The sequence below is a fragment of the Lissotriton vulgaris genome, chromosome 7, assembly GCF_964263255.1.
Source record: "Lissotriton vulgaris chromosome 7, aLisVul1.2, whole genome shotgun sequence".
Lineage (NCBI taxonomy): Eukaryota > Metazoa > Chordata > Amphibia > Caudata > Salamandridae > Lissotriton > Lissotriton vulgaris.
Genome location: NC_141695.1, coordinates 578316856 through 578339800, shown reverse-complemented (window position 1 = coordinate 578339800; position 22945 = coordinate 578316856). Strand labels below are relative to the sequence as shown.

At 43.7% G+C, this 22945-nt stretch overlaps 1 protein-coding gene across 5 annotated transcripts in view; it reads right to left on the bottom strand.

The window, feature by feature from the left end:
- Positions 1-22945, bottom strand: part of TNRC6C (trinucleotide repeat containing adaptor 6C) — a 948409-nt gene that overhangs the window by 290628 nt on the left and 634836 nt on the right. For all 5 annotated transcript variants that reach the window (XM_086930670.1, XM_086930667.1, XM_086930666.1 and 2 more), the window contains one exon: positions 3294-3377. In XM_086930670.1, coding sequence (XP_086786796.1) covers positions 3294-3377 — 84 coding nt within the window. The remainder of the gene's footprint in view (positions 1-3293; positions 3378-22945) is intronic.

Below are 22945 nucleotides of genomic sequence, written 5' to 3'. Positions count from 1 at the left end.
AGGAAGTATAGTGAGTATACTCCTGTTTCTTGGTGCTGGAAAGGGACTAGCTCTATGGCCCCCTTCTCCAGCATACTTTTCACATCTTGTTGTAACAGGGCGATGTGTTCCGTGGACACTGGACGGTGTCTGGGTGGTATGTTGGGTGGAGTAGAAGTCCGTTCTAGACAGTAGCCATACTGGATAATTTGTCTTACCCACCTGTCTGTGGTAATGTTGTTCCAGACTGGTAGGAACTGTTGTATTCTTCCTCCGACCGGTGTTATGTGGTCTGGAGGTAGTGTATTGAAGTCACAGTTTTGTGGCAGTGGAGGCTCTGTTATTGCCTCCACGTCCTCTCCCCTTATTGCTATTACCTCTGTATCCACTTCGATTGGGAACTTTATTGAAGGTAGACTGGGTATTGGCTTTATATGCCGAGGCACCTTGTGACGTGTTGCCTCGTGCAGCTCCTCTGTAGGATGAGCGCCGAAAGGAGCTTTTATGCTATTGGAACTGCAGCGCACCCATTGATTTTGCAGTTTCAGTGTCTTTTTTCATTTTATCCAGAATATTATCAACTGCTGGTCCAAAGAGGAAGTCTGGATTGACCGGCTGGTTTAGAATAGTAGATTGCACCTCGCTTTTAAAGCCCGAGATGCGTAGCCATGCGTGTCGTCTTAGCAAGACACTAGTGTTAACGGATCTTGCTGTGGTATCTGCTGTGTCTAATGCACATTTAATGGAAGCATTTGTGATGAGCTACCCCTCCTGAATAAGAGTATGAGCTTGTTCTTTGAATGGCTCAGGTAGATGTTGCAGTATGCTCTCTAGTCTTGGTAACACAGGCACCACTGTGACTGGTGACTTCATGACCTTAAGGCCCTCCTGCCCAATATAGTCAATTATGGGTAAAGGCCTCACTGCTTTGCTTGATTGTTCTTTAAAATCATAAAGGAGGCAATCTGATTGCTTCACTATTGTGGGCAGATGAAATCTAGAGTCAGCCCAATCCATCAGGTTATGAAATCCTCCAATATCCTCCGGAGGAGAGACAGACGGATAATAAGGAGAAGTGATGGTGTGGAAACGATGTAACTGTCCCATTCATCAATAGGCGGTGGAATTTCTTACTCTCAATCAATCAGACTCCCTTCACCCATGAGGTGCGGTGAAAATCTGAGTGATTTAACCTCTCTTGGGAAGGTTCGAGAGGATGCTAGTTACTGATAGATTGTACCTACAAGTTTGGTCATTTTTTAAGAAAGGTGGTAGATGGGCTACTAAATGCATGGTTTGCACCATGATAGCCTATGGAAGGTGTTAACTACTGCCTTATTTAAATTAACGTGGGGATCCCACTTCGTCTAAGGGAAATGATTCAAGCATGTAAATCTATGAAAGATACCCCAATACCGGATACGTTTATTATGTTATCAATCGAGTGTCCAAGACTTCTTCTAAACACTTTTTTATGTTAAAGGTTCTGACTAATTTGACTGTTACCAGCAAAAGGGCACTTTGAAAATCTATAAGAAAAAAGCAGTATTGCAGCTCAATGGGACCGGCGTTATAGAGGCACAATAAATTGTCCAGCATGGTTCATACAATGAACTACAAATAAAATAAAATAAAATAAATATGTAATCTAGCTCAATAAAGTAAGCATTTGCTGCTAAGATCAGTGAAACCTCCATATCAAAGCTCCAAACCTAACACGGTTGCCTCCGCTTTTCATCCTTCTGAGGTCAATGAATGGAGAACCAATGAATAGGTAATAGAAACCCTGATTATGTACAGCGTTACAAAAAATAGACTGTGGACTAAACCTACTAGACGCCTGTCCACATTACATAGATGAACTTAGGGCTGCAATAAATAGTTTTTCACTGCTCTCTCGAACCCGCAAACACAATTGAGACAGCCACATCTTCACCACTGCTAAGAGTCCCACCCTGGGAGTTTTGGTAAAGGAGAATATACATTACACAATTTCTGAAGAGCTACAATGCTACAGAGATGCGCCTATAGGCCAGTGTGGCAGTCACATCACATTTCCATTGTTTTCTATCCTTTTACTTTAAACTTCAGGTGCTTCCCACAACTGAATATATTCTTTTAAAATAACAATCTGGTTGTACAACTTCACTCCCTCTAAACAGGAGGAGGTCTTCCATCAATTTCGGAGGAAAGTGGGATGAATTCCCCAGAAGAACCTTTAATTTAGCATGCTTAATGCCTCACTTAATGCTAAACAAGAGCATTATCGCCTCACGGTAGCATAGCCTTTAAATCCCAGTAATAAGAAAAAAAGTATTAGCAAAGCCAATATGTCTGGTCCTTGAGACCTACTCGGTTTGCCAATGGTTTTCGGCCATGCTAAACAGCATCCTCAATGTTGTGCAGTATGGCTAAAGTAACAAAAAAATGCCTTTGACGCTGCGTGTGCACTCCTACAAAATGATGCAGCTGTTTACTTTTTAGTTACTGATTCGAGATGGATCAGTAATAAAAAAAAAGACTTTTGCACATTTTTTTTAAACAGGTAATAGAGCAGAAGCAACACACAGGGGAGAGCGTAGGGGATTCCAACCCCATACAGGATGCTTAAGGAACATTGCGGGGGCTGCTTAAGCAAAACAGGGGAAGGTGGGGGAGGAGAGCAACACAGAGGCTGGAGGAAAGCGACATGGAGGGCGTGGGTGGGGAAACAAAAGGACAAGAGAAGGGGGCGCAGCTGGGCAGAAAGCAACACTGAGGTCACTGAGAAACAATAGAGAAGAATAGGGGCAAGCGCAACAGGAAGGGGAACGGATTAAGCACACTAGTGACAGAGGGCAACATGGAGTGCAGGGAATACACAAGGAAAAAGGTTGAAAAGCAACCAATGGAAGCAGAGATGCCAGCCAATCAACGAGGTGGTATAGAGGAAATGCTCCATGGGAAGGACAAACACCAGAATGACAAGCTGGAACAAGAATAAGAAGCAGGCTAATGAGTGACAGGCGATTCAACCAACTGTAAGCGACGGGCAGGCTCGAAGCCCCACTATGTTCTTGGTAACCCACAATGTCTTGCAACAGTCAGTGGGTGCGCTGTCTAGAAGGCTCAACCCAAAAATCAGAATTCTGAACTGGGCAGGTACACCGTTAAATAACATATCAGCTTCAAACATCACCAATATGAAGTAATGGACCTGGAACAAGAACCTTGCATTCATGTGAGCAGTTGGCAAAGGCTTTGGTACAACACAAATGAACAGACTAGCAAAAGCCAGGGGTCGTACTGAGCAAGTGATGACGTGTTTGACCTACTTGCTGCTCCTGCTGTCTCATGGGTCCGGAAACATTACGCTGAGCCTGTAACATCTGCTGCTGGATTTGTAAACGTTGGTAAGCCTGAGGGAGCAAAATATGCACAGTTAAAAGTAATTTCAATTTAAATAGCAAAATACTCAATATCTCCAACAGTAATTAGGAGTTAATATCAACAAACCAAGCTGTGTGATTAAAGTTTCTCAAATCAACAAGAAATGTACTTGTACTCTTAACAATTGAGATTTACCAATAAGCTGAATTAGTACTAATTCTTGAAGGAAGGAAACACAAGGGAATGGAGTCACCTGAGCAACATCTTCAAGAAGCTCAAAAGCAACACTGTTGCACTGAGTAAACAAGCAGCTCCAATGTCACACAACTTTCAGCTAAAGCAGTTGGGGGTCAGCAGGACTGCAGTGCTTAGAGGAGCACAGCCCCCAATGAAAAAAGTAGGTAATAAGTACGTTTTCCTTCTCAATTGGCAGAACTGAATCACAAGCATGCCCCACAGAAAAGCAATGGAAGTAAGAAATGATATGGCAAAGATCATTTAAAGATATGATTTTAAAAAGCCAATGAGAATAGGAGGGCGGGCTGACACACTTTCTCCGAATCTAGACCTTAACGTGTAGGAAATGCATGAACAGAACTCCATATTGCAAGACTTTTCTTGACAAAGTATGAAGAAAACAAGTTACTTACCTGTAACTACAGTTATCCAGTATTGGTATCTTTCATAGATTCACATGCCTGAATCATTCCCCGTCGCCGAGGCGGGAGTACCACGGTAAGAATACAAAAGCAGTTTGAAGTAATCCACAAAATACAAAATTATAAAAATAGGATTTATTGTAGAGAGACACAGTACACAAGTTCTTCATGCAGAAAGTCTCAGCATCTGTGCAGGATCTGTTACATGGAGTCTCGAACCCCTCAAACCATAGCAACAGAGATCTCAGAGTAATATTCTAAGATAAACCATTACTGACATACATTAGGGTAATGATATTAAATAAGTTAATACAGAAATGCAACATATCTTACCCATAAAAATAAATAAAATAACAAACACAAAAATTTTAATTTCTAAATCTAACTGGAGTATTTATAATCCTTTTACTAGCTTTCACTCTTGAAGCCACGGTGTCTTTGCTGGATAAAGTCTTTGAATGAAATGTTCCATCTTCATTTGGAGATATAACAATTCCAGGAACACTACGACACTTAACAACATGCCTAACGTTCCATACTTTGCCATCATTAGTAACAATACTGTTACGATTGACTCTCACAACTTTCCGAATAGGTCCATATTTTGAAAAACCTTTAAACAAAAATCCAGGCTTGCGTATCTTGTCAAAATTCCCAACAACAAAATTTGGAATCCTCACATTTTGTTTCGCATCATGGTACAATTTCATTTTGTCTTGATAACGTTTTACTCTCAATGAAGTACTAAGAGTATCAGCTGGAACAGAGTAACTAAGTTTCTCCTTAATTCACCAAGGACACAATTTGTAAACTAGTTCCCTTCCTCTGAATAAACTGAATGGACTAAGTTCTGTAGAAGAATGAGGAGTAATCCTATACATCCACAATCTTTCACGCAGCACACACTTCCATTTATTAGGATTCTTCCTGGCCCACTCAACACAATCCTTCCATACCTGATTAAATCTCTCCACCTGGCCATTCCCTTGTGGTTCGTACAATGGTGTAGTGATGTGTTTAATATCACAGAATTAAGAAAATCCTCTAATTCTTTAGGTTTCGATTGCACACCTTTGTTCGTTATGAGAACTTCTAGACTCCCTTTCCGAGCAAAAACTTCTCTGAAAAATTCCACAATTATTTGTGAGTTGGCATTTGAAACAAATCTGACTTCAGGCCACTTCGAATGATAGTCAATCAAGACTAAAGCAAACCATGCATCTTGAGGTAAACAATTAAATGGTCCGGAAATATCAAAAGCTAATTTCCTCCAAGGATTTTTTCGGCCATTCAATGGCTATCAATGGGTATCAAAGGAGCTGGGTGAGCTTTCAACATTTTATCACTATTAACACAAACAGGACAAACTCGAACTACTCTATCAATCATCTTGTCCATGCCAGGCCACCAAAAACTAGATGTTATCAATCTTTTCATTGACACCATCCCCAAATGGCTCTCATGTGCAAGTTTGATAATCTCATCTTGCATTCCCTCAGGGGGAACACATTTTCCCCCTTTGAAAATAATATATTTTGTCTAATTCCAAGTCATTCAATACTTGATTAAAAGACTAACTCAGAAGATATCATATGAAATCTAGGCCAACCTTCCAAGATATATTTCTTCACAGCTCCCAATTTGCGTCCTTACTAGTATAACTTTTCCATGTAATTTCTGAAATTGCAGAAAATTAATTGGCAATAAAATATCCCAAGGAAGCAACTATTTCTACATCATCCCCATCATCTTCCACTTGATCAAACTCCGTATTGGAAGGTAATCTGAAAAGACAATCTGCAGTTACGTTATTTTTCCTGGAACATACTCAATACTAAAACTGTACTCTTGTAACCTAGACATCAGTCTGCTAATACGTGCTATTGCATTACGGCCACCACCTGGAGATAAAATTGAAACCAATGGTTTGTGATCAGTCCTCAACGAAAATCGACTACCCCACAAGAAATTTCGAAAATGCTCTTTTCCCTACACACATTCCAACAACTCTTTCTCTATAACAGAATATTTCCTCTCCGTCTCGTTAAGAGTTCTTGAGGCAAACTCAAGACACCATTTGTCCTTCCCACTTTTCTGCGATAAACTCCAAGTCCATACTCACTGGCATCAACTGTGACCACACACATTTTTTTGACACAAAATGGCTTCAAAATAGGAGCATGAACAATTTCATCCTTGATCAGCTGAAAAGCAGACTCCTGTTTCTCTCCCCAATGAAACACCACCTTTTGTCTGGTAAGTTCTCTCAAGGGTTCCATTTTAGTTGCAAAATCCTTGATGAACTTACTGTAGTATTCACATAACCCATTGAAAGATAGAAGTTTTTCTTTGTTATCCAGATGTGGAGCTTTCACAATTGCCTCAACAAGGGATTTCTTTGGGACAACACCATCTCCAGACTGAGTATGTCCCAAATACTCCACTGATTCCTGAAACATTTTACACTTGTTGTCTTTCAGTGTGAGACCATTCAATTCCAAGCGTTTGCACACTTCAATGATGTGACCTTTGTGGGAATTATCATCAGGAGAAAACACAAGAATGTCATCTTGAAAACACTTAACAAAAACCTGGAGGTCTTTAAAAATATGATGCATAGTACGTTGAAAAACAGATGCCGCAGAAGCTAAGCCAAACGGCATATTGTCATATTGAAAAAGACCCTCAGGAGTAAAAAAAGCGGTCAAATGTTTCGACTCCTCTGACAATACAATTTGATGATAGGCTGAACGTAAGTCGAAAGTGGAGAAAACTTTCGCACCTTCCAACAGACAAACAACCTCATTAATATTTGGTAAAGGATGACAATCCACAATTAAATTAGCGTTAAGGGCTCTCAAATCCACACACAATCTTAAACTTTGATCCGACTTGCGGGCCAAAACAATGGGTGAAACCCATTTTGAATACTCAATCTCCTCAATGTCTTCCTCAATAAGATTCTTAAACAAAGGTTTAAGATCTTCTCTAATGTTAATTGGTACATTTCTCATTTTTTGTTTCATTGCAACAGTTCCTTGCCTAAGTTTAATTTTGTGTTGGAAGTTATGTACTTTTCCTAAATCTTTAGAGAAAACATTTGGAAAAGAAGCAATAATATTTTTAATGCAATCACCAACATTGACTACACCCTTAACCGTTTGACATGCATTATGATCAGTATCTATAACCATAACTGAATCACTATTCCGTGGATTGAGCATTATTTTTAGATTCCACTGGTCTTTCCCTTCAAGCACATTCACACCCTTTGTGGCTATATATAGTTTCACAAAGGCTACATGTCCTTTGAAATGCATGTCAACTCCTATGTACCCTTCCATATAAATTATACATCCGTCAAATGCTTTTGTAATTATATATGATTTTTTTAGGTCTTTGAAAAAACTATCCCCTTGAAATACTTCACTAAAATACTCCCTAGTAATTATAGTCCAGGGTGACCTAGAGTCTGCCATAAGTTTGAGTGAAACACCAAGAGTGCTTTAGAAAAAACAGTAGTAGGCTAAAAGAAAAAGCCCATAGGCCTAAAACTTAGTAGCCTATCTACATCATTATATAAAAAGAACTAAAAAATAGTACCAACCAATCAGCTATCAGCACCCTATAGAACCTTCCCAGCAGAGGCAGTTCTCCTCGGATTTTCGTAGCATAAGTGGGAAGCAGGGATCCCACGTAAAGAACTGTCTCGCCGGGGAGGAGGGTGGGTGCATGTGAATCTATGAAAGATACCAATACTGGATAACTGTAGTTACATGTAAATAACTGGTTTTCTTATCCAGTATTGGGGTATCTTTCATGTAGTGAAGGTGTATTTTTATAACGCTCAGTATTCTGAGCGCCTGGTGGCCGATTGATTTTGACTGCAGATTCGTTTTAAATAATTTTTTGGACACTTGTTTAATGACATGGATTGAAATATTTTCCATTGCGCTCCTTTAATCTTGAAAAGTTGATGCGCTTAAAATTGCTATTAGTGTGCCTTCCCAGAAAACCATTTGGCTCTCTCGAATAATTCTTCCTAAATCAATCAGGAATGCCTGTAAGGTATTTTAGCAGAATATGCATATGATCCCTGACCATTAAACAGGCTACATAGTGAGAGCTTTTAGACCTAATAATGTCGCAGCAATTTATTGTTCACACATTGGGTGATGGTGTTTACACCTTTATAAGGAATGGTCTTTATATCCTGCAATAAGTAGGAAACTTTAAACAGAGTGCTTTTCTATATAAACATACATCCTGTGTTTTTTGTTCTGTTTATTTTTCCCTACAGACTTAGATCCCTCACATATAGGAGGAGAAACACTTGGAAGTCCCAGTGTCCTGATTACACATACGGTCGTAATCTTTTTTAGATATTTTGTTTACCTCAAGCGGCAGTGAAGCCTTAGCGTGCTTCACCCACTTGAAGTATTTACGTATGGTCCTGATGAACGCTGAGCCGAGTTTTGGCTCGTATTAGCAGAAACATGTCGGCCTAAATTGTTATTTAGGACTGGGTGGTTCAAACTAACATAACCACAATCCTGTCCGATTTTTCTTACTATGACTTTTAATGAAGCTAGAGCTACCCCCTTAATAAAACTAACTCTTTTCGGGGAGTAGTCCATACTTCTTTTAATTTCTCAATCACTTCTTTCTGAAAAGGACCCAATGAAGACAAATGGCAACCGACTGTCTTGTTGGTGCCTGAGGGTTCTTCTTGTGGCACTCTGCATGCAATCCTTACTGTTTGTCTGCTCTTTGTTTGATATAACTCCTTTACCTGGTGGTAGGCATTGACTATCCCTTTACTTTATTTGTCACTCTTTTGTTGATTTGCAAATTATTACTCATATGGGGTACAAGAGTGGTCTTATGAGCCCTTTCTCTCCTGTTGATGATATATGTATCTTTCATAGATTCACATGCCTGAATCAGAATAGCAAGCAGTAAGCCAAATAGTGTTGTTTGCGGATGGTGGGAGACAGCGTTTATATACTTGTAATGTAATGTAATGTAATGGGGTTTTTGTAAAGCGCAGGCTGCACTCCAAGGAGCATCTTTGCGCTGTAGATAGAGAGTCAAAATCAGACGTCTGGTAGGTATGGTGGGGGAGGGGGGAAGTTGTCTAGACAAGGTTTTTACATTGTTCTTCGGAAAGGGTGAAGATCCAAGTTTTGAGGTTTTTCTGAAGATTGATTCTGTGGGGATTTGACGGAGATGATAGGGGAGAGTATTCCAGGCATTGGAGCCTAGTACCGCCAGGGATTTACCTCCCTTAGTCTTGAGTCTGAATTTGGGAATTGGGAGAAGGTTGGCCCCTTTAGATCTGAGACATCGTGGGGGGGGGGGGGGGGGTGTAGTGTTTAAACATTCTTAATATGTAGTTGGGTCCCTTTCCATTGAACGCCCTGAAGGTGATCAGTCGAATTTTAAAGAGCACCCTTTTATAGATGGGCAGCCAGTGTAGGATGTTCATTGCTGCTGTGGCCGAGGTTCTCTTTTTCCATCCTAACACTAGCCTGGCTGCAGCATGTTGCACCATGTGTAGTTTGTGACAGACTTCTCTATTAGTCCCTGCATATAGACTATTACAATAGTCGATGCGGGAGGTTATGAGGGCTACTGCAACCGTTTTCCTTGCGGAGATGGGGATTAGGTCGACAAATTTCCTGAGCCCTTTTATAATTCCAAAGCAGGTCCCTGCTACAGCCGTGGCTTGCTGTTTAAAACTCAGGGGGGGGGTCAAATTTGATCCCTAGGGTGCAGACTGAGGAGGCAGTACTTGGGGGGGCAATAGCGTCCTCTGGCCACCAAGAGGTGGGGTTGAAGGTATTTCCTTTACCAAAGGGTAGGATTTCAGTTTTCCCAGTATTGCACTAGAGATGGTTTAAGTTCATCCATTTGAACGTGGCAGTAAGGCAGTTTTGAAGCTTTGTTTCGGCTTCACAGGTGTCATCCTCCATAACCAGAATGAGCTGTGTATCGTCTGCGTATGCGATGGTATCTATCCCAAAGGATGAGATGAGGGTGATTAGTGGGGCCATATATACATTGAAAAGCGTAGGGCTCAGGCATGAGCCCTGGGGGACTCCAGAGCCTACTAACTTTTCTTCTGACCAGTACTGTCCTAAGACCACCACTTGTCTCCTATTTGCAAGGAAGCTTTTTATCCAGCTCAGTACAGTTCGGCAATTCCTGCCGCAGCTAGACGGTCCAACAGAATGGTATGGGACACCGTGTCGAATGCCGCGGACAGGTCTTACAGCACCAGGACTACTTTCTTTCCCTGATCTAGTGCTGCGCGGAGGGTTTCAGAGGTGTAGATTAGGGCTGATTCGGTTGAATGTTGGGATCTGAAACCTGCTTGGTTGGGGTGCCAGATGTTGTTGGTTTCCAAAAAAGCGGTAAGTTGTTTATTGACTACCCTCTCCGTAAGTTTACAGAAAACCGGGAGTAGGGAAATGGGACTAAGATTTGTGAGAATAGTAGGGTACGGTAGTGATTTTTTTTGCAAGGGTTTACTGCTGCAAGTTTCCATTCTTCGGGGACCAGGCCTCGGTTAAGTGAGGAATTTATGATGCTGTTAACGAATGGGTTGGCGATCTCTGTTAGTGTGTGGAGAACCATCGGGGGACAGGGGTCGAAGGGGGAGCCAGATTTAATTTTGAGGATTTCTATCTGGGATTCTTCTTGGCTAACATGTTTGAAAGAGGTCAGGGTAGGTGTTATTACACTGATATTGTTTGCCGAGCTCTCCTCATGGCTATGAGGTTGGGGGAAGTCTTTAGTCAGTGTTAGGATTTTTCCTTCAAAGAAATCTGCAATGGTGTTGCAGAGGGTCTGAGAGAGGGGGATGTCTTTTTGCATGGTTTTGGGGTTAGTGAAGGTGTTTACAATGTTGAAGATTTCTTTTTGTTTGTTATTGCTTTTATTTATGGCTTCTGTATAGTATTCCCTTTTGGCTGTTTTAATCAAACCATGATAGTGGCGACGTGCAGTTTTATAAATGTCTTGGTCAAGATCTATGTAGTTAAGACGCCACCTCCGTTCGAGCGCCCTAACCTTCCTTTGTTCCTCTTTTAAGGTGGGAGAGAACCAGGGGGCGGTGGGTCTCTGTTTTCTCATGGTCCTCAGGCAGGGAGGGACAGACTCCTGGCCCTTGATGAGTGTGTTGATTCATTCCCTAAAGGACTGGCTGTCTTTGTCGGGAGCTCCTGACGGAGTCGGTCTAGATCTAGCTGCTCTTGTCAGGAAGTCTGATTGTCCAATCAGATCTTTCCAACAGGGTACTACTAGGGCAGGCCCTAGCACTTTGTTAACTTTATTGGTCCGAGTGTTGACTGTCACTGGGAATTCGAACGGGACATAGCTATGGTCTGTCCAGGTTAATGTTTGTGGAGTGTCTACCTTAAGTGACTTGATATTGGAACAGATACAATAAAGTATGTGTCCTGCCTTGAGTGTGGCGGAGGTAGTAAGAATTTTTAGGCCTAGGACATTCATAGTATCAGTGAAGCATATTGTGGCCTGATCTGAGTGGGCGTCTAGATGTATGTTGGCGTCTCCCAGGATGGTAAAGTTGGCTGATTTGAGGGCTAGATTGCCTATTGCTTCACCCAGGCTGTTCGTGAAGTCTGTGTGTTTACCAGGTGGCCGGTATATTAAAGCCCCTGAGAAGGTGAAGTAGTCGTGTATTTTTTGCGCAAAGCCAACATTTTCTGCTCCTTTTAGGCCTGGTATGGTAAAAGTTTGGCAGTTCAGGGTATCACGTTAAGCAATAGCGATACCTCCACCCCTCTGAATTGGTCTATCCTCTCTAGAGATTCGGTATCCTGGGGGGAGGGAGTTTGTTATGTCAGGGTTACTATTAGATGTCAACCATGTTTCCGTCATAAAGAGGCAGTCTAGCTTCTTTTCCATTATTAAATCAAATACATGTGCGGCGTGCTTTCCCATGGACCTAACATTAATCAGCCCGCAGCGTAGGTTCCTTACTTGTGTTGGTGGCTGATTTCTAGCTTGATTGTTGGGGCCAAAGCCGTGCCTGCAGAGTCTGCAACTCCAAGATCCTACCCAGGTCGTCATATCAAGTGGTTGAGTGCAGGACGATGGGCCTGGTTTTAGCGTCAGTAGGGCTTCTCTTGTATAGCGAAGTTTTTGGACTGAAAGGGTGGCACTAGGCACGGGCGAGGAGCGGACGGGCGCAGACGGGCTTGCCTTTGGTGCGCCTGCTACGTGTCTAGGGGAGGCACATTTGTAGGTGAAGGGGAGGGGGCGTGGCCTCACATCCGTGGGCGTGGCCTGTGGTTTTGCCGAGAATGGCGGCAAAAGGATCTCTGACCTGCGGCAGCGCTTACCTCGGCTGAGCGGGGAATTCTGATGCGGGAGAGATGGGGGGGAGGGGGGAGTGCTCAGGGGGAAAGTGCTGACAAAATAAACACAGAAATGTGTTTAAAAGCAGTTTTTAAAAGACGAACAAACTCCCGGCTTTCCGCCTCAGGAGTGTTTTGATCTCTAAAGCGGGCTCTTTAATCAGCGCGCTTTAAGTAGGGTCGAGCAGGGGGCGTGGCCTGTGGTTTTGCAGAGAATGGCGGCAAAAGGAACTCCGACCCGCGGCAGCGCTTACCTCGGCTGCGCGCGCAATTCTGATGCAGGTGTGAGGGGGGGGGGTGGGTGGGTGCTCAGGGGGAAAGTGCTGACAAAATAAACACAGAAATTTGTTAAAAAGCAGTTACACATCCATGAAGTTTAGAACATTAACAAGGAATATACAGTTTCAGATTATAGAATGCATGTAAATCAATTGGACTTAAAGAGAATTACATTCAAAATACAAGAATAAGCATAATTTGAAAGTCATAAATATATGACTTATTACGCTAACCCTTACTAACTACCGACCAATCTCATTGCTTCCCTACCTAGCTAAACTGCTGGAAGCCCATGTAGCTAAATGCATATCTGCCTTTCTGGAGCAATCGGAATATCTAGATGCACATCAAGCAGGTTTCCGTCCAGCCCACTCCACAGAATCAGTGATTCTATCTGTATTGGATACGTAGAGAGAAAAAGCGGACAAAGGTCTCCCCCAAGCTCTGGTGCTACTGGACCTCTCAGCCGCCTTTGACACGGTCGATCATAACATCCTGATCAACCGTGTCAGGGATGCGGGTATCGAAGGGCCAGCCCTCGAATGGACTAGATCATTCCTTACAAACCGATCCCAGTCAGTCCACCTTGGTGGTTTCACGACCCCCATGATTAAAACTACCTGTGGAGTCCCCCAGGGATCCTCACTTTCACCTCACTTATTCAACCTCTGCCTTCTCCCTCTGATTCACGCGTTAAAAGAAAGGAACATTCAAACCTTCAACTATGGGGATGATTTCCAATTAGTATTCTCTATTAATAACTCCTTGACCTCGTCCACGAATTTCAGTCGACAATGCTGTTCATCCGTGACTGGATGAACAGTAATCAACTGAAATTGAACCTAGACAAAACAGAATTGATCCTAACGGGTTGCCCACTCAACCACTGGAACTCCCAGTTCTGGCCCAAAGGACTGGGACAACCCCGACTCCATCTAATCATGCCAAGACTCTGGGACTTGTGATCAATAGCGACCTCACCATGAAATCTCAAATTGGTTCTGTCATTTTCACCTGCTTCTTCCAACTAAGGAAAATAAAGAAAATCAGCAGGTTCCTAACTAAGGAAGCTAAACTCCAGGCAGTCCTCGCCTTACCCACCGTCTCCAACTGATGCAGAACCAGGCGGCCAGGTTAATTCTGCAGGAAAACAAACGCCAACACATCTCTCCCCTTCTGAAAAAACTTCACTGGCTCCCTATATCACAGAGAAGCGCCTTCAAGCTGGGATGTATTATCTTTAAATCCTTGAATGGCAGTAACCCCAAATTCATTATCAGTATGATAAACAGACATAATCTTACCCACAATCTGAGATCTGCCCACTTGCATCTCCTTACAACACCTTCCTAAAACAGAAACGATATGGGGGATCAAGATTCTCTACACTGGGCCCAAGATACTGCACCTAGAAATCAGATCCTGTACAGACCTCATGACCTTCCGCAAACTCCAAAAAACATGGCTGTTTAGACAGGCAGTCGAATAATCACATGAATAAAATTACCTCCCATCACCTTTCCAATCAGCACCAAGAAACCAACCCGGTGAACGTGCGCTATATAAGTTAACATATTATATATATATATATATACACATAAAGTGCAGCATAAATGAAAACCTAAGTCTAAGCTTAGTGAAAAAGATGTTGAAGAACGGCTTGTCCTACAGCTGTATCATCCTGCGATGCAGATTGCAGGCAGTAATGTTTCACGAACATGTGGACATTCTTCCATGTCGCAGCACGACAAATGTTTTCCAATGTCACACCAGCAAATAACGTATTAGATGCTGCCATAGTTCTAGTGGAATGCACTTTGACCTTTCTCTGCAAAGGTTTGTTGGCCTTGTCATGGCAGAAATGAATAGCTGAAGCAATCCATCTGGCTATTGTCGCTTTAGATACAGCAGTTCGGAGTGTGGCTTGACCATAGGCGACTAATAACTGATTGGATCATCTGATGTCCTTGGTTTTCTCTAAATGGAACTTAAGACAACGCTTGACGTTGAGCGAGTGTAAAGCTCTTTCCGTTGGCGCGGTTGGGTCCGGAAAGAAAGTTTTAAGCTTTACGGGCTGATTTAAATGGAATTGATCCCGTACCTTAGGGATGAACTTGGGATTGGTCCTTAAAGTGACGTAATCTCTGGAGAAATGCGAAAGGGTTCTGAGATGGTGAAAGTTTGAATTGCACTTACCCTTCGCAGTGAAGTAATAGCTAATAACAATTCCACTTTCCATGTTAGAAATTTGAGCTCTGCATTGTGTATGGGTTCAAACGGTCTTTTCATCCATTGAGCCACCACTGTGTTCAACTCCCATTCAGGAGGAGGCGCACATATTGGCGGAAAAGCTCTAAAAAGTCCTTTCATGACTTGTTTGATAAGAGAAGAGGAACAAAGTGAAGGTTTGTTAGAGCTCTTCCGAAATCTGGAAATTGCAGCAAGGTGAACCTTGATAGAGGAGAACACAAGCCCAGCTCTGGCCAGAGATAATAAATAGGGAAGAATATCCTCCGCCGGAGCTTGAATAGGATGGAGATCATTCGCCTTGCACCAATTACGAAATCGCTTCCACTTTAAGCGATAGGTTTTAACTGTACCTTGGGCACGTGACTTAGCTAGATGGCACGCTGCTCCAGTCTGTTGCTGTGCTGTTTCTTGTACTCCTGCGTCCATCTTCCCTGAATTTGCAAATCCTGGAGATGGCCTCCCCATCCTTCCATGGAGGCGTCTGTTAGAACGAATTCTGGAGGAGTGGGCAAGAAAGAGGTGCCCGGAGTCAAGTTTGCTTTCTGAGACCACCAAAGTAGAGAGTCTATCATGCGCGATGTGACCTTGGAGTCGTCGAATGACCCTACGGCTTGCTGCCATTGTAGATGCAACTCCTCCTGCAGAGGTCTCATTCTGAGCTGTGCTAGAGGTACCAGGTTTATCGCCGATTAGCACATCCCCAGAAGAGAAGAGAATGTTCGGACTAAAACTGACCTTCTTGAAATTGATATCGCCAATTTTTGCAGACGTTGTTGGCGATCTTTTGACAAGAATGCTTTGCACTGTATGGTGTCTAGCATCGCTCCCAGGAAAGGAATTATTTGAAGAGTACGTAATTGTGACTTGCTTTCGTTGAGAGTGAGTCTTAACTTTGAAAAGAGATGTAGGCATGAAGATATGGCATCGTCGGTTACCTGCTGAGAAGGTCCCTTGATTAAACAATCGTCGAGATAAGGGAACACTTTTATTCCTTGAGATCTCAGAGATGCTGCCACTGGTGCAAGGCACTTCATGAAGGTCCTTGGTGCCGATTTCAGCCAGAGCGGGAGAACCTTAAACGGATAGTGGACGCCATCCACTGTGAATCGTAGGTATTTGCGATGTTTGTGATGTATAGGGACGTGGAAGTATGCGTCCTTGAAATCCGGAGAAGCCATAAAATCCCCTTCGTTGAGACATCTTAAAACCTCGGCAAGCGTCACCATCCGGAAACTCGGTTTCTTTAAGAACCTGTTGAGCTTGCGAAGGTCGAGAATAGGGCGCACTCTCCTGATTTATTTTTATGAGGAAGAAAGGAGAGTAGAAACCTGTTCCCTTCTGAGATGATGGAACCTTTTCTATAGCATTCTTGTGAAGCATTTTTAAGGCTTCTTTAAAAAGTGAATACAAGGGGTAGATGGAACCTTGGGCAGGGTAATAGGTGGTCGTTTGATGAATTCCAAGTTGTTACCCTTGTTGACCAGATAGAGAACCCATTAATCCGAAGTGATTTGTTGCCATTGTTGGAGAAAGGCTGAAGGCTGAAATCTTTCGGCCCACAGGGAGGGAAGTAGGGAGGACTGGCGTCCTGCTGGACTCATTGCTTCCTATTGGAATCCTGAACCTGATTGTTTGATTGCTTTCGCCCGCCCTGGCGAGAGAAGCCACTTGAGGAAGATTGTCTGTAAGACAGTTGGCCGTATAGCTGCCTATATTGCATTTGATATTGTCTGTTTTGTTGCTGGTATCCACCTCTTGAAGTAAAGCCACGACCTCTGGCCCCTCGGAACGATCCACGTTTGTATTGGAGAGCAGCCAAAGACTTTGCTGTATCAGTATCTGCCTTTATGGCTAAAATAGGTTCATCTATATGCTTTCCAAATAAGGAATCACCGTCATAGGCCATGTCCAATATTTTTGTTTGCACCTCTGGCCTAAAAGATGTAGCTTTAAGCCATCCTTGGCGTCGGAGTACTGCAGCTCCAGCAAGCTGCCTAATGTTAGTATTAGCAATATCTAGAGCACAGTCTATAATCTCTGATGCGGCTCGTTCTCCTTCCAAGAGAATTTTCTGGGATAAGTTCCAAGAACTCTGTCAGGTCTGACCACATCTGCAGGCATAAAGACCCAGTATGGCCAGTGAATTTGCTGCTTTAATGGAGGCTACGGCATTGGATGAAAACTTTTTCCCTATATGGTCCAACCTCCTTCCTTCCTTATCTGGCGGTGTTGAAATTGGCGTAGCTGGGTTCTTGAATATTTGCTGCGCAGCCTGTGATATGACTGAATCCGGTCGAGGATGACCTATCAGACAAGATGGAGTGTCTGGAGCACGGTACTTCTTAATGCGCGGAAGAACTGCAGGCGTCTTCATTATTTTTATCCTTTAATTCCAAATGTAGTCAACAATGGGGATCGCTCTAGTCACCTTCCTGTATTCCTCCTTGAAATCATGCAAGAAGCAATCCGTATCTTCAAGAGTGACTGGTAACTGAGATCTTGTTGCAGCACACTGCATTAGGTTGTAAAAACCGCCGATGTCTTCTGGCGGAGAGTCTGACGGTTGAGGAATAGGTGGTGAATGCATGGGAATTATAGAATCGTCCAACGAATCCACATTGCCAGCATTGTCGGTTAATTACCCTTCTTCGACACCTTCGTTTGAAGAAGTAGTACCATGGTGCGTTTGAGGAACTGCTCCAGGTTGTGATGGGGAACTAGGAACCTCTGTTTGCGGCAGAGAGACTGGTACTTCAGTAGGTACAGGAGGCAAATCAGGGGCGGTTGACACTAGAGGAAATCTGTGCCGGTAATCAGCCAACATTGCTTGAAGATCTTGGATGAGTGTAGGAGGCAGATGACTTGTCTCTCCTGGGTCCGGAACCCTTCTGGGAGGTCTTTGATATGGTGTAGATAGGGTGCTCCTGGTAGTATCGCTCCTGGTAGTCCTCTTCCTCATCATCCTCCTGACACTTTATTTGAAGCTCAAAGGGCTGGCTAGCAATGCCGAATGGTCTCTCATCATCTTCCTCCTCAAAGTCGTCATCCTCAACATAAGTTTCGAGGATATGCGAAGGAAGCAGAGGAGATATAGAACTATAATCCTGTCTATGGTAAGACTTCAATTGGTAATGAGTGTAGGGGATCGGCGTGGTTTGCGATACTGGAGGAATCGCCGTTGACGAAGTCCTCGCCGACGGGCTCTAAGTCGTCAATGGGATAATCTTTATTGAGGCAGTCTTCATCAACTGTGTCGTCGACGGGCTCTTCGTCGACAGTGTTGTCGTCGTCAGGCTCTTCGTCGACAGTGTTGTCGACGGGCTCTACATTGACGGGCTTGACGTCGACGGGCTCTTCGCCAACGGTGTCTTTACGTTTGTCGTCGATGGAACGGTCGTCGACGAGCTAGACGCTGTCGTCGACGGAGACTTAGAGAAGGAATCCTTTGCCACCATAGACTTTTTAGAATGTATGATGATTCAACGCAAACAAACAACGCACACCATTACAACGCATTCCTCACATCGCACGCAACATTACATTGCACGCATTCACCACGCAAACCATTACATCGCACTCCGCCTTGACACGCATGCAAAATACTTTATCGCACACAAACACCACGCATTCCATCACACCGCAAAATTCTCCCTAATGGCCCGGACAAACCCAGTACAACGCCATTATCAGGAACTACCTACCCAGCAGAGGATGTAGATGGATTTTTGACATTTCTTTCTCTTTCAACACGAGCTAGCTGATGAGGGTATAACATCTTCAAGTGTTTCATCATGCCAGATATACTACATGAATATTTTTGGGACCTTCCTTGGTTTCTGACAGAGTGTGTACCTTACTTTTTGTGCAATAACTTTCCTTTCACCAGATGGTACGTTGAAAATAGGGGGCTCTAGATGTTCTTCACTTCCAGATGCCATAGATAAAAAAAACATCAAGTGAAAAACAAAATTGCAGATGCAGATCTGTGAAGTGTGATGTGATGTTTCACAACCACACCCAAGGCACAATAAAACTTCCTCTATGAATGATTGAAAGGTGTTTAACCATAAAAAACATTCGCTCCTGTGTCACAATGGGATTCGCAATGATGTTGCGATGTCATTGTGAATCTGGAAAATTCATTAAAAGAATGTTCTAAACTATATTTGCTTATTAAAATATACGTTTCTTTATTATTTTAATAAACCACTCACTTTTAAAAAACTATTTCAAACTGTCTATAAATGTTTTCAAGGGTTGTTAAAAAACACATTGGTTCCGTGGTTCTCTGCTGAACCAGAATATACATATCAGAGCGAGTCGTGGCAGGTCTGTGAATCCCCCAAAAAAGTACCAAAAAAACAGAATAATACAATATTGTTTTTAATGTACTTAGAAAAATAAAAATAGCAGGTGTCCAAGTATAAGGTGAGCCGAGACTGGTCTGCAGCACCAGCCAGCCCTGGAACAGAGGGGCACTGGCCCTGACGGCAGACATCCGCTGCAGAGAACACATGGAGAGGTGGGGTGAGCCCAGACTGGCCAGCAGCACCAACCAGCCCTGGAACAGAGGGGCATTGGCCCCGACGGCAGACATCCACTGCAGAGAACAACACATGGAGAGGTGGGGTGAGCAGAGACTGGCCTGCAGCACCAGACAACTTAACTGGACAAGGGTGAGACCTTCCTTCCGTTGTCACTACTGACTGCAAACAGACACCATAGACCTAGGGAAGACAACATGGATTATGACTGACATACATCAGGGTCATTCTCGTGAAGAGGGGTGCACCTGGGGTCACTCGCGGCCCCACAGAGGCGCTCTGGGGTCTCGGTTCTGTGGAAGACAACAACCCCCCCCCCAAAGACCCTAGGACTGGGCTCTCTGGGGAGCGAAATGTACAAGTTCAGAAACTGCGCCTGGAAAACATCAGAGTGCAAGCTCTCCAGAACCCAGCAGTTGACTTCCTGTCTGACACTAACGAGACACTCTGACCCTTGACCCTTTTCACTTACCTAACCTAAACATGACTAACACTTACCCAAACCCCAATCCTTGTCCTTGACTTAGCAGTAACCAACTCCTATCCCATTCCCTCATCCTAGCATTACCCATCCACCCAGCCATCCACCTATCCATCATGCATCCACCCATCCACCATCCACCCATCATGCACCCACCATCCATCCACCCATCATGGACACACCACCCAGCCACACATCCATCCACCCATCCATCCACCATGCACCCACACAGCCAGCCACTCACCCATCCATCCGTCCACCCATCCATCATCCATCCATCCATCCATCCCCCCATCCATCCCCCCATCCACCACCCAGCCCCCAGCCATCCATACATCCATACATCCACCCATACAGCCACCCATCCATCATTCATGCATCCATCCAGCCACCCTTCCATCCATCATTCATGCATCCATCCACCCATCCACCCATGCATCCACCCATCCATCCATCATTCATGCATCCATCCATCCATCCATCCATCCAGCCAGCCACCCATCCATCCACCCATGCACTCATCCATCCATTCACCCATCCACCTACACATCCATCCACCCATGCATCCATCCACCTATCATCCATCCACCTATCATCCATCCACCTATCATCCATCCACCCATCATCCATCCACCCATCATCCATCCGCCCAGCCATTCCCCATCCATCCCTCCACCTACCCATCCACCCATCCATCACCAGCCATCCATACATCTACCCATCCATCCAGCCACCCATCCATCCATCATTCATGCATCCATCCATTCACCCAGAATACATCCATCCATCCACCCACCCATCCACCTACCCATCACCACCCAGCCATCCATACATCTACCTATTATTATTATTATTATTATTATTGCATTTATTGAGCGCACAGCTACCCGGAGGTTTCCCGGCGCTTGCCTTGGGAACCCGTCCTGGCTTTTCCCTGTGAGATAGTCCCTACAGGGCATCCCCAAGGTGAAAGCCAGGCATCCCGCCGCGGGGGGCCGTTGTGGAGATTAAGCAAGCTTAATGCCCAGAGTTGCAGAGTGAGAACCCATGATTAGAGCAGGCACCGAAGCGAGAATTATCGAGTTCGTGGGCATTTGAGCTCAAGACCCTGCGGCGTCGGGAATTGAACCCTGGTCCCGGGTCTGACCTCAGCTTCCAGGTCTGCCTGCTCTACACCGTGAGCCACACTCCTCCATCCATCCAGCCACCCATCCATCATTCATGCATCCATCCTAAAATGTAGTACACACAAACACATAACAAGTATTTTCCATATATTTATATATTTTATATATGTTTTATAATGAAGTTAACACAAAAAGTAGTAAGTGTATTTTTTTGTATCACGTTTTTTCCATACAGTTATATATATATATATATATATAAATATATATATATATATATATATATATATTAAAATGTAGTAAACACATAAATAGTAATAAGTGTCTACTTTTGTATAGTCCCGGGGAGACGTGATACGAGGCTCAAACCTTGGTTTCCTGCACCAAAGTCGGTAGCGCTTGGCCGCAGCCCACATCGTTTCCCGTTCTGTGATCGTGCATTTTCCATATATTGATATATTATGTGAGCGTCTGTTGAGGGGCCACAGTTTACAGAAATCATTAAATATATTATGTGAGCATCTGTTGTGGGGCCACGCAGTTTACAGCAATCATTAAGCACTGATGTGCCCGTTCTGTGATCGTGCATTTCCCATATATTTATATATGCGGACACATTCTAAATCCTAAACCCTCATTGTTTCCCACACGTTGTAATATATTATGTGAACTGATATTTCGGACACGTTCTAAATCCTAAACCCTAATTGTTTCCCACACGTAATACATTATGTGAACTGATATTTCGGACGCGTTCTAAATCCTAAACCCTCATTGTTTCCCACATGTTGTCATCGCTAGCGATGTACATGTCAATGCGACGTCTTAGCATGCGGCGCGATAGCATGCGTTGTGCAGCCTGCCGCGATGTAATAGTCGCGTTGTGATAGTATCGCAATGCAGTACTTTCATTGTAATGGGTGTTTCCCGACTTTTTAGAAGTGGAGATCTTAGAAGAAACAATAGGCGAAGATATGGAAGTAGTGGTGACCGGCGCAGTAGACATCGGGGCAGCAGAAGTCACAGAAACCGTATGTGAGGAAACCAGAGAGATGGTCTTAATCTGGATTTTACTCACGGTTCTGGTGGTTGAAGGCCTACTGGAAACCTCAGAACACGAAGACCGCTTTGACCCAGAGGAGATTTTTGGAGGCCTCTGTGACTGGTCAGAAACTTCATGGGAAGACTTATGTTTCCTTCTCTCGTTGGAGGAGTGGTCATGAGATCTAGCTCTCTTCCTAGATGTAGAGGCCTTGTCATCCTCAGCCGAGGAAGATTTCAACCATAAAGGAAGCATTGCTTCCCTGTCCCTAATAGTTTTAGCAGGGAAAGCCTGGCAGATTCTACAATCCTTAACAACATGTTTAGGATGTAGGCAGTAAATTCAATCCTTGTACTGGTCATCCACGTGGACCCTCCTCTTCTCACAGGTCCTACAAGCTCTAAAAAGAGCTTTCTTGACAGACATCTTGAAGAGAAAGTGAAGAAATTGAGTAGGCACTCAGGGAGACTCCCTTCCACACGACGTGCGGTGAAAATCTGAGGAGAACTGCCTCTGCTGGGAAGGTTCTAGAGGGTGCTGATAGCTGATTGGTTGGAACTATTTTTGAGTTCTTTTTATATAATGATGTAGATAGGCTACCAAGTTTTAGGCCTATGGGCTTTTTCTTTTAGCCTACTACTGTTTTTTTAAGGCACTGCTTTTGTATTTTTACCGTGGGACTCCCGCCTCGGCGATGGGGAATGATTCAGGCATGTGAATCTATGAAAGATACCCCATTACTGGATAATAACCGCATTCCTGTATTGAGGAAACCTAATTTCTTTATTAGATGTTGAAGGTAAAGTAAGGATTTATGTGCACCATTTAAACATT